Source organism: Physeter macrocephalus, chromosome 21 (assembly GCF_002837175.3).
Source record: "Physeter macrocephalus isolate SW-GA chromosome 21, ASM283717v5, whole genome shotgun sequence".
Lineage (NCBI taxonomy): Eukaryota > Metazoa > Chordata > Mammalia > Artiodactyla > Physeteridae > Physeter > Physeter macrocephalus.
In genome coordinates, this window is record NC_041234.1 from 120,735,393 (window position 1) to 120,751,130 (window position 15,738).

The following is a 15,738-nucleotide window of genomic DNA, read 5'->3' on the forward strand; positions in this document are numbered from 1 at the left end:
CGGCCGCCCCCCCCCCCCCCCCGCCGGGACGCTGGACGCGGAGAGCAGAGGTCGGGCCCGACTGGGGAGGAAGGAGTGTGCCGCCGGGCACCGTGGGAGCCTCCACGAGCTCCCTCCCGCCAGCGCTGGGGCGCGGCCGAGGTAGCGCGCATGCTCTCCCCCTCGCCCGCCCCGCCCGCCGCGCGGAGCCCAGCCCCGCCGCCGCCGGACCAATCAGAGCCTGGGAACGAAGCCCGGCGCGGCTTGCGAACCGAAAGGGACTGAAGCCAGGCGCGGAGGGCGGGGCGAGGCTCCGCCTCCGACAGCAAGCCCGCGATTTGAGCCAATCAGAACACAGCCTCCCTCCCCCCGCCAGCCCGCGGGTTGGCGGGCGCGCGCAGGCGCATCTTCCTGTTCCCGGCCCGCTCGCTAGCGTACCGGGCTGCTAGTTGGTCACGTGGCAGGCGCCAGCAAGAGCGAATCGAGCTCCGTAGCAAATCATTCTGCGTAGCAGAGGAGCAGTGTGCCGTCTGCGGCAGCAGGCGCACAAGGTACAGTGACAGCTAAGGAGTGCTGAGCTCCGCTGGGAGGTGGGCGGCCCAGGCGGCCCGCCCAGGGATGAGAAGCAGCAAACAATGGCGCCGCAGCCAGAGGGAACGGCAGGGATGAAAGGCACAGGAGCCAATTTTAGGGTTAGAATTGAAGCTATGAAAAACAGAGGGCTTACAGGCTGCATGAAATGACATTATGCATTCGTCAAAACTCACGGAGTGTACAACGCAGAGGGAAATGTAACTGTGGACTGTAGTTAACAATAACGTATCAATCTTGGCTCAAACAAATGTAACACTTGATGCAAAATATTAATAGGGGAAACTGAGGGGGACGGGGGAGGGGGTCCAGGGGAACTCTGTACTATCTTCTTACTTCTGTAAATGTAAAACCACGCTAGAAAGCAAGCCCACTGATTATTTTCAAATGAAGGCTTGGGTTAGGAAGTAGATTCAAGGGGTATCACGGTGATCGAACAGACAGGACTCGCTGACCTTTTGGTTTGCGGCGGAGGGAGGAATCAAGGACAGTTGCCGGGGCTCGAGCAACTGGGTAGCTGGTTGGGCCATTACCGAGCTCGGACCTCGGTAGAGCAAGCTCAGCGAGCAGCTGACTTAGGCATCTGGAGCCTGGCAAGGCGGCAGCAGAGCAGGGCTCGGAAGGCTCCCGGAACTCCAGGGTTTCCTTCCCCCGGGACCCAAAGACGGCTCCAAGCTATCAGACAGCTCCAAAGCCCCGACAAAGCTCTTCCCTTCTACTTGGGCTTGGCAGGAAGCACTGTGCCAAAAGGACGTGAGGTCCACATCCACTGGGATGCAGAAGAGCCAGAGAGGGGCATACACCCCCCCCCCCACAAATGTGCACGCTCGCACAGGTAAACTCCCCAAGGCCACTGAGTGAAGTTTATTGTGAAACCTCTCGGGGCGAGGATGGGCTGGGCGGGCCAGGGCAGGGAGAGGAGCGCGCGCAGGCTCTAGGAGGCTGAGTCAGAGGCCTCTGAGCTGTCCTTGACATCGGTGCTCTCTGTGGTCTCGCTGACCTCACTGAGGTCTTTGCTGTCTCCACCGCTATCCTCCGCAGCCAGGCCCTTTTCCTCACGACAGGCCTCTCCCGAGCTCGGAAGCGAGTTGCCCTTGCCCTCCACCTTGTTCTCGATGGAGCCCAGCACCACGTGCCTGGCCTTCTCCTTCAGCTCCAGGTGCCGCCTCAGCTGCCACCAGGAGCCCGGGGAGAAACGGGAGTAAGGAGACAGCACCTAAGTCTCTGGACCACGAAGGCCCTCTCCCGCAGCCCGTGCCTTGTCCCTTGCCGGCGGTGGGGGGGCAGGATGAGAGGCAGCAGAGCCAGGGCTGAGGAAACAGGACTGAGTCCGACTCCCGGGGGGGAGCCCCGGCACTGTCTCCTCTGGGCCTGTTTCCTCTCCTGCAAAGCGGAGGGGTGCTCGCGGCTCCCTCACGAGGCTGCTGTGGAGCCCTCTGAACGGCCCTGGCCCCCGAGGAGCCTTGGGCAGAACCCTGACTTTCTCTTCAGCCCGGTTTTGTCCGGCCCCTGAGCCTTGGAGCCAGCCACAGCCGTCCCCAGGCCCCGCGTCTCTCAGCACGTCCAGGGGCCTCCTCCCTCTCCTCTCACAGCAGCCTCTGGGCAGGATGGGCTTCTTCCTCGGAGAATGGAATCTTGGGCCGATGGCCTTCGTTAAAGCCCTGCCAAGGTCCGGCTCCCCGCCTGCAGCTACGGAAGCTGAGGTGAAGAGGGCCAGGACTGCCGGCCACGCAGCCTCCAACCGTCCCAGGCCGCCCCTGCTCGCCTTGCCCGGGCACTGCGGGACTCTTACCTCGTCGGCCATCTGGGTGAGATCCCGCTTCATCGCATATGCGTCTTCCCCATCTGCATAGTACTTGGGCTCCACTTCGCTGATCCTGGGGGCAGCAGGTGGAGAGAAGGAGGGCAACCCAAATCGGGGGCAATTCTCCTCAGCCTTCTGGCATCATCTGCTAGTGGGGCAGGGTGTCATTGCCCCCCCCCCCCACCAGGACCCTTTGGGAGACATTTCCAACATGGTCTTCCCTCTGCCTTCTCCAACAGTAAGTGGCACCCAGCTCCTTTATTCCCCCACCCCACCCCTGGCATCCTGCCACTGCCCCTCGTCCCTAACCTGGCCACCAAGGATCTGTGTCTGTGGTTTCCTGTGAACTGAAGCCCTGAATTTGGCAGTCCCCTCCCCTCCCCGCCCTGCTCCCTGTCACTTCCTGGGCAGGCATGGCTGGCTCGTAAGCCTAACAGTTGGAACCGGGGAGGGGTGCTGCGGCCTCTGTTCTTGGTGGTCGTTACCAGGCAGCGTGGCCCCTAGCCCGAGCAGCTCAGGGGCCAAGCCTGCGCTGGGAGGTGTGTGTGCAGACCTGGGCACCCCGCCCCTGAAAAGGGAGCCGGTCTGGGTGGCCCGGAAAGGCCCTGCCAGCCTTAAGACCCTAGAACTGTCAACCACCGGAGGCATTTGCATGCAGGCCAAAGACCGTGCCTCAGATACGCAGCCCGGAGGCCACTTCCCTTCCCACAGTCCCTCCTCATCCCCCCACCAAGCTGGAGCGGGCGCCGTCTCAGCGGGCCCTCCACGGACCCTGAAAAGGGAGCCGGTCTGGGTGGCCCGGAAAGGCCCTGCCAGCCTTAAGACCCTAGAACTGTCAACCACCGGAGGCATTTGCATGCAGGCCAAAGACCGTGCCTCAGATACGCAGCCCGGAGGCCACTTCCCTTCCCTTCCCTTCCCACAGTCCCTCCTCATCCCCCCACCAAGCTGGAGCGGACGCCGTCTCAGCGGGCCCTCCACGGACAGCCCACCTCGGCCTCGCTTTTCACCACAACGTCCTGGGCAGAGCAGTTCCCTGCTAGGCTCCCTCTGTCCTGTGCTGGGCACACAGCGACCGCCACATCCCCGAGTGGACCCACCCCCACCCGCTAGGGCACCCAGGCCTCTAGATCCCCCTCCGCTGCTCTTGCCACTGGCCCTTCCTGCGCGGACTCGCTCAGGTTTATCCTTTCTTCTGGCCCCGCTTAGATGCTTCTGGGTGCCTGGTCACTCTCCGTTCTGCTCCTCGGCTTGTGTTCCTGTCCTGGGCCCTTGCCTCTGCTTCCGAACCTCTTCACCGTGCTGCCCTTCCGGCATAGCTGCCACCAGCATCAAGCAAGCGCCCTCCGGAAGCACGACACGCCTCAAGCAGACTGCGGCAGGCAGGTGCCCTTGCCCCCAAGAGTGCTGTCCACGGCCCGCTCCCCATCTCAGCTAACCCTAGCCGCCCTCGCGCCCCTGCCTAGAAGGTAGTTCAGCCCATCTAGCCACCTGGATGAGCCAGACCTGGGGACCATCCCACTCCACGAGAAAAGTCTAGGTCTACTTACTGAAAGTTGAGGGTGTTGGAATAGAGGTGCAGGGCGGCCCGGTTACTGCAGGGGAATAAGGCACTGCTGAGCGGTGCAGAGTAGGCCAGGCAGGGACAGCAGGTCCAGGCCCTGCCCCTCCCCCCCCCCCCCACCAATGCCCAGACCTGGGGACCATCCCACTCCACGAGAAAAGTCTAGGTCTACTTACTGAAAGTTGAGGGTGTTGGAATAGAGGTGCAGGGCGGCCCGGTTACTGCAGGGGAATAAGGCACTGCTGAGCGGTGCAGAGTAGGCCAGGCAGGGACAGCAGGTCCAGGCCCTGCCCCTCCCCCCCCCCCCCCACTAATGCCACTTCCCGGTCTTCTCCAAAAGCCAAGGCAGCCCAGGCTCCACATCGAGGCAGTATCCCCGCTGGTGGCGCTGGGATGGATTGGGAGATGGGGACTGACATATATACACGAGTATGTATAAAATAGAGAACTGATAAGAACCTGCTGTATAAAAATAAAATAAAATTCAAAAATTCAAACAAAAAACAAGACAGACAGTATCCCCCTACACCACCACCCCTTCCCTCGGCCCTGGCTTCCACCTCTTCCTGACATGCAGGGAGACGTATTTGGCGTTGAAGTTCTCGATCATGGCTCGGGAGGCCTGGTCCATCAGCTTCTGAGCCAGGCCAAGGCGCCGGTGGGAACGCTTCACAGCCTGGTGGGAGAAAGGCGGGACCTCAGGGCGGCTCCAACTAACTTCCGCCCCCACCCCCACCAGAGCCTGGGTGGGCCCTACGCACCAGCGAGGTGATGTGTCCGTGGGGCACGTCGTCCGGGTCCTCTTCCCTAGAGCAAGAAGAAAGCAGAGGGGCTGGGCGTGAGCCCCAAAGTGCGTCCAGTCCCAGGACGGGGGAGAGCCAGGACTCTCCAAACCCCAGGCAGCAGCCAAAAGACACGTGCAGTGTCAGTGGGATACTGTACAGTGCTAAAAAGAAAGGAGCTCTCAAGCCGTGAAAAGACATGGGGGGAGACTTCAGTGCATATATGCCTAAGTGAAAGGTGGTCTGAAATGGCTACACACTGTATGATTCTAATCATATGACCTTCTGGAGAAGGCGAAACCATGGAGACAGTAAAGAGATCAGTGGTTCCCGGGGAGAGGGGAGGGAGGGAGGGAGGGAGGGCAGTGGAACTACTCTGTGTGATACTATAGTATTGGACAGCGTTGCTATTACACCTTCGTGCATGGAAGGCAGAACTCAAGGAGTGAAACAATGTAAACTACGGGGTTTTGTAATAATGTAGTCGTATCGGTTCACCCATTGTAACAGATGTGCCCGCAAGACGTTAGCGTGAGAGGAAACTGAACTAAAGGAAGAGTCTATTAATTAACAAAACAAAACAACCCAACCCAACCCAGGCAGCATCCGGCAGACGCGTGCAGTGTCGGGGTCCCCCCCCCCAGCCCCAGGTCAGGCCCCAGGCGTGTCCCTCCGTCCTTGGTGACTCACATTTTGGCCAGGACATACCCCACAATCTTCCCATTCTCATCCTCAGCGATGTAAGAGAGCTGGGTGACAGGGAGGAAAGAGAAGGCAGAAAACAAGTTCCTGTCAGAGCTGGAGGCGCCCTTATCGGACACCTGGCCCCAGCGCCTGCCCGTCGCTCTGTGCATGACAGACAGAAGCCGACCGGGCAGCGAGTTCAGTGACAGCTCCTGACCTCCAGGCCAAGTGGCCTGGTTTTCCCACATCACACCGTGCCCCCTGTCCTTAACCCAGAAGTGGACAGACACGGGTGGGAATACTGCCCCTACCTTGGCCCTGTTCTTCGCCCCTCTTCAAGGCGCCTCCTATCCATCTCCCAGCACCCCAGCGGGAAACGCTCAGGGCCTCATTGACCCATGCGCCCCCCGGACTCTTCACGACCTCGCGCGACCTCGCCGGCTCGTCCCAAGCCGACCCAGGATGGGATTTCCTTGGCCTGGTTTCCCTCATCCCCAAATTCAACAGCTGCCCACCTGGGGCCAGGAGAGGCCATGGTAGAAATAATATTTCATCTGGTAGTTCTCGGGCAGGCACAGGAGGTTGCAGTGCTGCATGTTCATCAGGTCCTCTGGCTGCGGGGGAGGAGGGCAGTGGAATGCAGTCAGGCCGGGGGCTGCGGTGACTAAGTAGGCCTCGATCGTGTTAGAACCCTGCTCTGTCGACTCAGCGACCCCCGCCCCCCCACAGGGCTGGGCGGGCGCTGGGACTATCTGTCTGCACAGGCCTGGCCCACAGCCGCTGTGCAAAAACCGACTGTTCCAGGAATGAGTGCTGAGCGCCAGGAAGCTCCCCGACACGATCCAACGGAACCCCGACATCCGGAAAGAAGGGGTTCGCAGCCCCGGCCCTGCGCCCCTGGCTCCCCCGGCCTCCTCTTCGGGGAGATCCAGCCCCACGGGGACGGTGGCCTTCACTTTTCCGCGCCGGGCGGCCGAGGGCGCGCAGGGCGGCTGGCCCGGTGCTCGGCCGGGCCCCTCGGGAGCATGCGCACGCGGCCACCGGGCCCCGCTCCCACGCGGCGCGGACAGCCTCCGGCCCCGGCCCCTCACCCTCGCATTGCGGATGTTCATAACGGCGGCGGGGCTCGCGGCTCCCAGCGGGTCGTGAACGCGCAGTCAGCTGCCACCGCGCTCCGAAGCGACGCCGGGGCTGCCAGGCCAGGGCTGGGGCTGGGGCTGGGGCTGGGGCTGGGGCTGGGGCTGGAGCTGGAGCTGGAGCTGGAGCTGGGTCCGGGATCGCGGGGACGGCGGCGGAAGAGGCGGCGCGCGCCGGGCCCGGCCACCGGCCGGAAGTGCGCGCCGCCGAGCCCGCCCGCCGGGCCCGCCCTCCCGGCCGCTCGGCCATGCGCAGGGAGGGCCAAGGGCGGGGTGGGGCCTCTCCGCGGGGCGGGCCGGGCCAATGGCCGGGCGGGCCCCGGCGCGGGGCGGGCCTGTTGGCAGGGTGGGAGGGTCCAGCGCGCGGGGCGGGTCATTGGCTGGGCGAGCAGGTGCCCTCCAGCCAAAGGCGGCGGTTGGTCCCCCACCCGACACCCCACAGACGCTCACACACACGGGCAGTGGAGCAGGTTTGGCTTTATTCTGCGCCTCGGCGGGCGGGGTCGGCGGGCGGAGACCGGGCGCTGAGGGCCGGGGCGAGGCGGCTCAGCAGGTCACTCAGCATCTCCTCGCACATGGCGAGGCACCGCGGCACGTGGAAGCAGCCTGCGGGGAGAGGCGGGACGGCGGGTTGGGAGGGCCGCGGGCAGCCGAGTGCCCCGAGCCCCTGGGCCCCGCCCTTTCCCCCACTCACCTTTGAAAGGACCCCCCTTGATGGTGAGGGCGACCTTCCCCTCTCGGTTCAGGTAGCCAAACCATTCCCCGTACTCGGGATCGCGAAACTGCAATAACAATGAGGCAGTGACAGGCAGCGCCGGCAGGAACCGCCCAGATGCCACAGGCCTGGGAAAGGGGCGTTCACCGGTCCCACTAAACCGCTCCCTCGGGGTCAGAGCCCGGGCTGACCCCCGGCTCCGGAATCAGTGCTCTTAAATGAGGTCCCGCCTCCTGGACAAATAATGAAAGCAAGGGGCTTTTCCTTTTCCTTTTTCTTCCGGGGGGGGCGGGTGGAGTTGTGAGTCTGCAGCTAGTTACCCCACTTGGGGAAGGGGCCGCAGGCTGTGAGATGAAACCTTGCAAGATGGAATTAAAAAACAAAAACAAAAACAAAAACAAAAACAAAAACCCTGCTTGGGACTACTGAGCTTGCGCTCTACAGCCCGTGCGCCACAAATACTGAAGCCCGCGCGCCTAGAGCCCGTGCTCCGCAACAAGCTAAGCCACCGACCGCAGTGAGAAGCCCGCGCGCAGCAACGAAGACCCAGCGCAGCCAAAAGTAAATAAATAACTAAATACAAATTAAAAAAATAACAACTATAAAAAGAGAAACAGAACCCTGAGGGAGTGCTGGCCTGCCATGTAACTTTGTAACAAGTTATTCCTTTGGAGCTCCTGTTCCCTGCTTCAGAGGACTGTCTTCCAGTGGATGAGATTGTAGATACCCATTGTAGATATCCCGCACAGAGGTCTGACTTCTGCCTTGCTCACCACAGGTCCTAAACACATCTCCCCCTCCCTCCGAGCCACCTGAAGCCTGCCTCCGCCCAGCAGCTCTGTTGACCCTTTCCAAATTCCTCGCTTCTCTCCTGCCCAGTTCCTTCCAGGTGCTCCAGGATAGACCTCAGAGCCCTGGCCTAGGCCCTTCCTCCCCAGATAGAGACCTGAGTGGAACCCCTTCTCAGAAGGACCGTAGAAGAAATCAGTGACATTGAAGTCCACTATCAAAAACGTCTTTTTTTTTTTTTTTTTTTTGCGGTACGCGGGCCTTCTCGCCGTTGCGGCCTCTCCCGCTGCGGAGCACAGGCTCCGGACGCGCAGGCTCGGCGGCCACGGCTCACGGGCCCAGCCGCTCCGCGGCACGTGGGATCCTCCCGGACCGCGGCCCGAACCCGCGTCCCCTGCGTCGGCAGGCGGACTCTCAACCACTGCGCCACCAGGGAAGCCCTCAAGAACGTCTTTTTAAATGGGGACCTATGAGTAGGTGTATTCTTCATAGGGGGTAAAACTAGTTCTGTATCTGTTCGTTCTACCTTTCCAGTGACATTTACTCATGTCCTTATTATTCGACTACTGGATATGATACGGGAAGATAACAAAGGATTTGACTGTTTTCCTGTCCAGCCTTTCCATGGATGTCTGAATTTTTGCTTTCTGTATTGTTGTGACGATTAGCGCATAGTGAATTACCTGTTGTTTATAACTTTTGTGATTGTTCGATGCAATCTCTCTTTCTTGAAAATTTGTTGCTTAAATTTCACTTTATGCAGTTAAGACCGATCACCTCGAACACATGTTCTCATATGAATGCATTCAACGTTAACACGTATCGCCTCTGGTCTTGTGGCTCCCGTGTTTGAAAGCAGTGACGGGCATGTACGGTACTTGGAGATGCCTCTCTAACCACAACATAATACGAACACATTTGGAATTTTTACTGGTGACAAAGTCGGACACTGCTAATACTGTGGTTCACTGCTTTCATGCATGCTGGACGTGAATGCTGGATTTCAGTTAGAGGTTAGTGCAAATAAAGATGGAATTTTCTCTCAGGTTTCAAAGCCCACAGACCTCAGAATAAGACCCCCCTGTTGTAATCCCGCCCGTACCGTACTGGGGTTTATTCATGGAGTGAGTCGTGGCCTTAGAAACACATCGGGAATCTTCATTCATTCCCCGTCCGGCTCATCACTCAGCTCACAGCGCTCGGGCCTCTGCGGGGGGCGGGGGGGCCTGGTTTCCTTCCTACCTCACAGCTGACCCTCGTTCGTCTCCTTTGCTGGGCCTGCCTATTCCCTCTTCTCCTTTCCTTCTGTACTCCAGGCTTACCTTGCCTCACGTGGCCAGCCCACACCTCTCCCGCTCGGCCACACTCTGACCCCTGAGCCGCTGCGGCCCCCGCCCCGGGCCAGGCCCCCACTCACTAGCCAGGATGACAGCCGCAGCCCGGTCTCCCTGCCTTTGCCTAGTGCCCTATGGCCTCCCCTCCTGAAGCCCCCAGCTTTTTTTCCTTCCCACTAGCCCCCCAGTCCCCTGACCTCACTTTACTTCCCAGAGCTCTCATCACTATCTACGTTTTTGCTGCTTTACTCGTTTATGGTCGGTCCCACCAGCACCAAAATGTGAGCTCCAGCGGGGCGGGGCCCATTCTCCTGACTGAACAGAGGGCACCAGGGCCAGGACTTCCAGGAACTCTCAGACCTACTGAAGGACCACGTCCGGCGAGGGGGGGAAGGAGGGGGGTGTGCCCCGCCTGAGGTCTCCTCCACACCGCCGCTGAGGCCAGGGAGCAGCCACTTACCTGGCGGAAAGTGTACTCGGCCACCTGGTAGAAGGTGTTCAGCAAGGCGGAGTCCCCGCTCTCACTGTAGCCCATGAGGAAGGCGATCATGGCTTCGCTGTGCGGCCACCAGAGCTTCATGGCCCACTCCAGCTGAGAGCAGAGCGGAGGCAGGCATCTGAGAGCCCTGGACCCCACTCCACCGCCCCTCTCAGCAGGAGAGTCACCCCCATCTTTCGGGCCCTGGCTCAGACTCCACGTGGCCCAAGCTCTTGGAGCTTAACCATGGGATGAACGTCTCCGGGGGCCTTAACCGCCCATCACCAGATCGCCACTGCGACTGGCTTCCTGAGCCAGAGGCAGCCCAAGTAGCCCCTCCCAAAGGGCAGGGCTGGGGCGGGTGCCCCTTGAGCCCTGGAATCGAAACCCTGGCTGTGTCGTCAGTCTGTCTAAAGCCCCTCGGACACTCAGCTCCTGCTGGTGGCACACAGCCACACAGATCCCGCTGCAGAGCTCAGCGGCATCAAGGCACGGTCAGGCAGCAGACGGCGCTGCTGCCTTAGGGTCACTCGGAGAGCCTTTCCGAGGTGAAGGGCCGTGTGTCTCCGCGTGGGCATGGTCTGCGCTCCCTCACGGCCTCCCTGTGCCTGTGAGGTTGACGACCACCGGCACAGGGGTCGAGCTTCCCGCTGGGGTCGCACCGGGCAGGTTCACTCCTCCGAGCCCCGGGGCCCCCTCTCTGAAATGGGTGACGACGGCACGCACCTCCCCGGGCAGAAAGCCTTCAACAGGCTAGTACCGTGGAGGCCTGGGTGCGTTCCCACCTGGGTGGGGCACAGGCCATCAGCATCCTGGAAGTAGAAGAGACCTCCGTGGTCAGGATCCCATCCCGAGCGGAAAGGCAACAGTAAGAACTTGTCGATAACGTGGGCTCGGAGTCCGGGGTCGCCTCTCCGGATGGCGTGGCGGAGCAGGAACCAGCCAGCTTCCAGCGCGTGGCCTGGTGAGGGCTCGGGGTAAGGCAGGCCGCGTGTCCTCCCCCAGGCGGGGGGCTCAAGCGCTGCGCTGACCGCTCACTCCCTTCCTCTCTCCCCCACCGTGGGGCCCTCCTCCTCTGCCTGGTCCTCTGTGCGCTGAGGCTGGAAGGAGGAGGGCTCTCCCCGCCTCTGAAGTGCAGAACCAAGGCTGAGCGCCCCCCGCCTCCTGGGCCGCCCCCCCCAGCCCGCCCTGCCCCTCACCTGGGTTCTGGTGTCTCCCCAGGCAGCCAGAAAGCTCCTCGCCATCCTCGGACACATTCTCCAGCACAGCCTGCCCACCCCTCTGCCGAGGGAGGAGTAGAAGGTAGCTTGGCCTTCAGCACCCCCTGACCCCCGCCCCATCATCCAACAAGAAAGACGCCCCCTCCCACCCTCCCTCCCTCCTGATCTGCAGGCTTGGGTGGCCTCGCTCAGAGGGGCTTTGGAGGAGGAGCCGATTCACTCCCAAGGGTCTGGACCTGTGCCAACCGTTGCTTTGGGCCTGAGCCCTTGACGTGGGGAGGGTAAGACACTGAACGGAGGCTGAGACTGCGAGGACTGGGCTGTCCAGAGGCCTGGGACGAAGCTGAGTGTGGCACCCCCCCACCCCCGGCGCCCCCGGGGCCCTCCTTCCCTTCCCCGGGGGTTCCGGGCCGCGCCTCGCCCCACCTCCCCGTCTGCAAAGGGAGCCGTCGGGGCCCGGCTCCTCCGGGGTGGGTGCGGGCGGAGGAGGAGGGGGCCGCCCCGCCCCCCAGCTCCCCAGGCCCTGCCTGGCGGCCGCCCGTCCGCCTCCCGCCCTGCCCCCACCTGGACGTGCCGCAGGATCCTGCGAGCGCACCAGTCCCCCAGCTCCGCGTAGTTGCCCGCCAGCTCGTCGTCGGCCTCCCCGAGCTGCTCCACCAGGCTGAGCAGCAGCATGGGCACCGCCATGGACTCCGAGGCCGGGGCCCCAGGGAGCTGGGGCCGGCCCAGCCCAGAGGGGTCCTCCCGCACCCAGTGCACGATCTGATCCATCATCTCCACCGCTTCGCTCTGGGGAGGGGTGAGGGGAGGCCCAGGCTGAGGCTGCATCCCATGGAGTCTGGTCCCCCAGGTGCTGACCTGCTGGGTCCCCAGCCCTGGGGTGGGAGAACCACGTCCTCCCAGCCACTCATAGGACACCTTCACCAAGGCCTGCTCCGGGCCTGGCCCGGGGCTGGGGGCTAGGGCTCCCACTCTGGGGGCATAGACCATTCCCAGACAGTGAGGTGACGTTTGAAGGCAAGAGGGGGCCCAGGGAGGAGGGAGCGGCCCTCTCCCGGCCGGGGCAGGGCACGGCTTGATCCCCGTGAAACGGAGCGGGACCCTGCAGAGCCTTCCGGCGGGGCAGACCCCCTGTGTCCCTTGCCTCTTGTCTGTAGAAAAGCAGCGTTAGCCTCCTAGGCCTTCCCCGAGTTCCAAAGAGCAAGTATGGTCATAAAAGAAGGGAGAAAGCGCAGAAGCAAAGGGAAACAGATAGGCAGCACAGAATAAGAATAGTTTAGCCGCAAAAGAAAGTCATGGACCTTTAGTTGCTCCTCGGGGGCTACAGATCGTATCCTGGGTCCTATCCCTGAGCTGCTTGGCGGATACTAAGACCCCCACCGGGTGGAAGAAGGTAAGTGCACGCTGACCACCGGCGCGTAGACCCCGGACCACCGGAACCAGAAGGGTGATGGTGTTGACTCCCTCCCGAAATGCCACCTGGTTGCCTCGCCACCAACCGGCCAGAAGGACGTCCGTGAGCGAGCCGATCAGGTGCCCCGCCCGCCGCCCGCTCCCTCACCTTGCCTTTAAAAGCCCTTCCCCGGAAGCCGTCGGGGAGTTCGGGTCTTTTGAGCAAGACCTGCCCGTTCTCCTTGCCTGGAGGCTTGCAATAAACCCCGCACTTTCCTTCACCTGTAGATGCACAGTGACAGTACCGTGCAACAAGGGGCGGGGGGGGGGTGTTACCAGCAGCCCCGGGCTGTGGGGGCCCAGAGTGAGGACTGACGGTGACGACAGACCCAGCCCTGCACACAGGACCCGGGGAGGGGCTCGCACGCTGAGCGGGAATGCTCCGGCAGCCACGCCCAGGGCAGGCGAGGGCACGGAGAACGCGCAGGGCAGCCTCCCTCCCACGCACCTGGTACCGCGCGTCCCCCGTCGCCCTCCACAGCTCATTCATGGCCATGGTGTAGAAACACTCGCTGAAGACGGTCCGCTGCACCTTGACCGGGCGGCCGTCCCTCGTCAGCACAAAGGCACACTTCTTTGCAGGAGGTGCCACTCGGGCATAACGCAGCAAAAACTCGCCACCTGCTGGTCGGGAAGGTGGCCTGCTAGAATTTGGGTGAGGAGGCCACCGCCTCCCCCTTCCTCCCTACCTGGGAGCATACCGGGCCCTTTGCTGCTCCTAGACCCCTCTAGGAACTAGGCACCTAGGAGCACGTGTGCTACAGAGTGACTCGGAGCGGCCTCCGGGGAGATGGGGACACGGAGGGGGCACCTGCTTTAGCCGCGTTCAGAAGCTCAGGGCGGCGGAAGCGCTCAAGCTTGCGGTACAGGCGACAATACATCCACACCTGTGCGGGAGTGGGGGAAACGCGGCTTAAGCGGGGAGCGGCCCAGTCCTCGGGGCCGGGATGACGGCGAGTCCCGGGCACCCCGTCCTACCTGCCTCCCCTGCAGCCAGACGTACTTGAGGTCGTCATACACCTGCCCGTTGCGGCCAAGGCACGTGAAGAAGCCCCTGTGGGCCACGCGCAGCGTTAGCCAGCGCTGAGGTGGGGACTCAGCAGGGGCAGGGACCCCGCCCAGGGCCCGGGCAGGACGAGGCGCACCCGTGCTCCTGGTCGTGGGAGTGCTCCAACCAGAAAGCCACCACGACGTCCAGCTCGTGCCCCACACGCTCCTTCCAGGCCTGCAGGGTCTCTCTCTCCTTCTCCATGTCCTGGGGAAACTTGCACTTGGAGGCACAGCTCCCCCTCAGACCTCCCCATCTTGCCGGGTCCCAGCCTCCTCAGTGGGCCCCTTGGTGCCCCAGCTCACCCCAGGCTCGAGTGGACCCCAGGGCTGGGGCCCCCAGGCCCCCAGGCCTCGGGACCCAGCCCTGTGCCGCTCTGCCCTCCAGACCCAGACCAAACCCGGGACTGACCCCGCCGCCCTGGGGAGCCTCCAGGACAAGCCCTCCTCCCCGCACCCGTGCTCCTGGTCGTGGGAGTGCTCCAACCAGAAAGCCACCACGACGTCCAGCTCGTGCCCCACACGCTCCTTCCAGGCCTGCAGGGTCTCTCTCTCCTTCTCCATGTCCTGGGGAAACTTGCACTTGGAGGCACAGCTCCCCCTCAGACCTCCCCATCTTGCCGGGTCCCAGCCTCCTCAGTGGGCCCCTTGGTGCCCCAGCTCACCCCAGGCTCGAGTGGACCCCAGGGCTGGGGCCCCCAGGCCCCCAGGCCTCGGGACCCAGCCCTGTGCCGCTCTGCCCTCCAGACCCAGACCAAACCCGGGACTGACCCCGCCGCCCTGGGGAGCCTCCAGGACAAGCCCTCCTCCCCCGCCCCCCCCCCCGGGTCCCACACCACTGGCCTGCCACACTCGGAGGCTCCCGCTCGTGCCCCCCTCTCCTCCAGGAAGGCACTCGGAGCCGAGCTGGTCGCAGTCGCGTGACTGTCACTCAGCTGACCCAGCCTAGCCCCACCCACCCCTCCTCCCCGGGGTTCCGCCCGGGCCTGGGGGCAGAGCCCGCGGCGGGGGCGCGGCTTGGCCGGCTTGCGACTCCACCCCGCCCTCCGGCCGCGCCCCGACGACGCTTGGCCCACCCCACCTTCGGGCGGCAGAGCCCCGCGGAGCCCCTCTGCGGGGCAGCCTCCGCGCGAGATCCTCCCGGTGGGGAGTGCTGGGTGAGCTGGCGGGAGGACGGCCTGCGGGGGGCGGGGGCGGGGGCGGGGGGGGCGGCCAGCAGGGGGCTGGACAGGGCGGGGCGCGGGCCCAGGTGCAGCAGGAGAGCAGCTGGAAGTGGCCGAACGCCTCTCGGCTCCTCCGACCTGGGCCCCCACGGCGGGGCGGCGGGGTGGGGGGCAAGTCCTCTCTGATGAGGCAGCTCCTCAGCACCTGACCTCTTCGCCCCAGGGATGGCAGCTCGAAGGCCAGGCAAGGGTGGGCACCCTGGGCCCTCTCCGCCGTCACACCCCCGAGTTCTCCAGGCATATCTTCCAGCACCCGGATCTGCTTTTCACTTCACGGCTCTGTGACTGTCTGATTAGGTCAGGTGCTCTGAGGAAGGCTGGCCCAGCTGTCGCCTGCTTGCCCAGCCAACGGAAGAATTATGTGAAGGGGGCGTTCCGGGGACCCTGGGCTCCCAGCGGGGCTCAGGGAAGCTTGGCCTTCAGGGTCCGTCGCCCCGTCTTCCGGAAGGGGGGACGGCAGCCCAGCAGTGTCCCACAGCCCTGGGACGGGCCTGGCGGCCCTGCGGCTCCCGCAGCTGTGCGCTGGTCCCGACAGCACGGGGGGCCGGCAGCCGCTGTGCCCCTCCGCTCTCCGCCTTCCCTCATGCCTGCGTAGGGGCGTCCCAGCCGCGGGCCCGGCTGGGCCGGTGTCAGCCGCCTGCCTGCGGACCCCCTGCCTCCCTGGCACTCTGTCTCCCTCATGCCTAGGCAAGGAGGAGCCTTGCTATGGGGAGGCTTCCAAGGCTCTTACGGGCGGCCCCCCGGCCCTGGGTCCCAATCCCGCGGTGAGAGCCGGCGGCGTTCCCGTCCCTGTGCGGGGCCGGAGCGCAGCACTTTGAGGCCGGTGCTGCAGACACCAGCAGCACGGCCCTGGCCGTCCGCAGAGCCGTGCGTGAGCAGAGGGGTGACGGGGCGGGGGGCGGCAGGAGCCTGGCGCCCCTCCCTCCACGCCGTGGGCGTG

The 15,738-nt window shown here is 63.7% G+C and overlaps 2 protein-coding genes across 6 annotated transcripts; both read right to left on the bottom strand.

The window, feature by feature from the left end:
• Positions 1 to 1,401: 1,401 nt before the first annotated feature.
• NAA10 (N-alpha-acetyltransferase 10, NatA catalytic subunit) lies at positions 1,402 to 6,751 on the bottom strand. 3 transcript variants are annotated; one of them, XM_055081539.1, is made up of 9 exons: positions 6,496 to 6,751; positions 5,920 to 6,018; positions 5,411 to 5,469; positions 4,700 to 4,745; positions 4,499 to 4,614; positions 4,250 to 4,400; positions 3,925 to 4,070; positions 2,363 to 2,447; positions 1,402 to 1,741 (listed from the first exon to the last, which is right to left on the bottom strand). In XM_055081539.1, exons 1-9 carry the CDS (start codon positions 6,514 to 6,516, stop codon positions 1,505 to 1,507), a joined length of 960 nt encoding a protein of 319 aa, XP_054937514.1. In that variant the 5' UTR covers positions 6,517 to 6,751; the 3' UTR covers positions 1,402 to 1,504. The 3 variants fall into 3 exon arrangements, with proteins under 3 accessions (XP_054937514.1, XP_023972469.1, XP_023972468.1); XM_024116701.3 differs by lacking the exon at positions 4,250 to 4,400 and having other exon boundaries at positions 3,925 to 3,969; positions 6,496 to 6,750; XM_024116700.3 differs by lacking the exons at positions 3,925 to 4,070; positions 4,250 to 4,400 and adding an exon at positions 4,115 to 4,159 and having other exon boundaries at positions 6,496 to 6,522.
• Positions 6,752 to 7,007: 256 nt separating this feature from the next.
• Positions 7,008 to 14,490, bottom strand: RENBP (renin binding protein). 3 transcript variants are annotated; one of them, XM_024116779.3, is made up of 11 exons: positions 14,419 to 14,490; positions 14,033 to 14,142; positions 13,507 to 13,582; positions 13,340 to 13,415; positions 12,977 to 13,149; positions 11,641 to 11,865; positions 11,056 to 11,137; positions 10,642 to 10,817; positions 9,839 to 9,970; positions 7,235 to 7,322; positions 7,008 to 7,146 (listed from the first exon to the last, which is right to left on the bottom strand). In XM_024116779.3, exons 2-11 carry the CDS (start codon positions 14,137 to 14,139, stop codon positions 7,019 to 7,021), a joined length of 1,263 nt encoding a protein of 420 aa, XP_023972547.1. In that variant the 5' UTR covers positions 14,140 to 14,142; positions 14,419 to 14,490; the 3' UTR covers positions 7,008 to 7,018. The 3 variants fall into 3 exon arrangements, with proteins under 3 accessions (XP_023972547.1, XP_028338675.1, XP_028338676.1); XM_028482874.2 differs by lacking the exons at positions 14,033 to 14,142; positions 14,419 to 14,490 and adding an exon at positions 13,674 to 13,961; XM_028482875.2 differs by lacking the exons at positions 14,033 to 14,142; positions 14,419 to 14,490 and adding an exon at positions 13,674 to 13,719 and having other exon boundaries at positions 13,532 to 13,582.
• Positions 14,491 to 15,738: the final 1,248 nt, after the last annotated feature.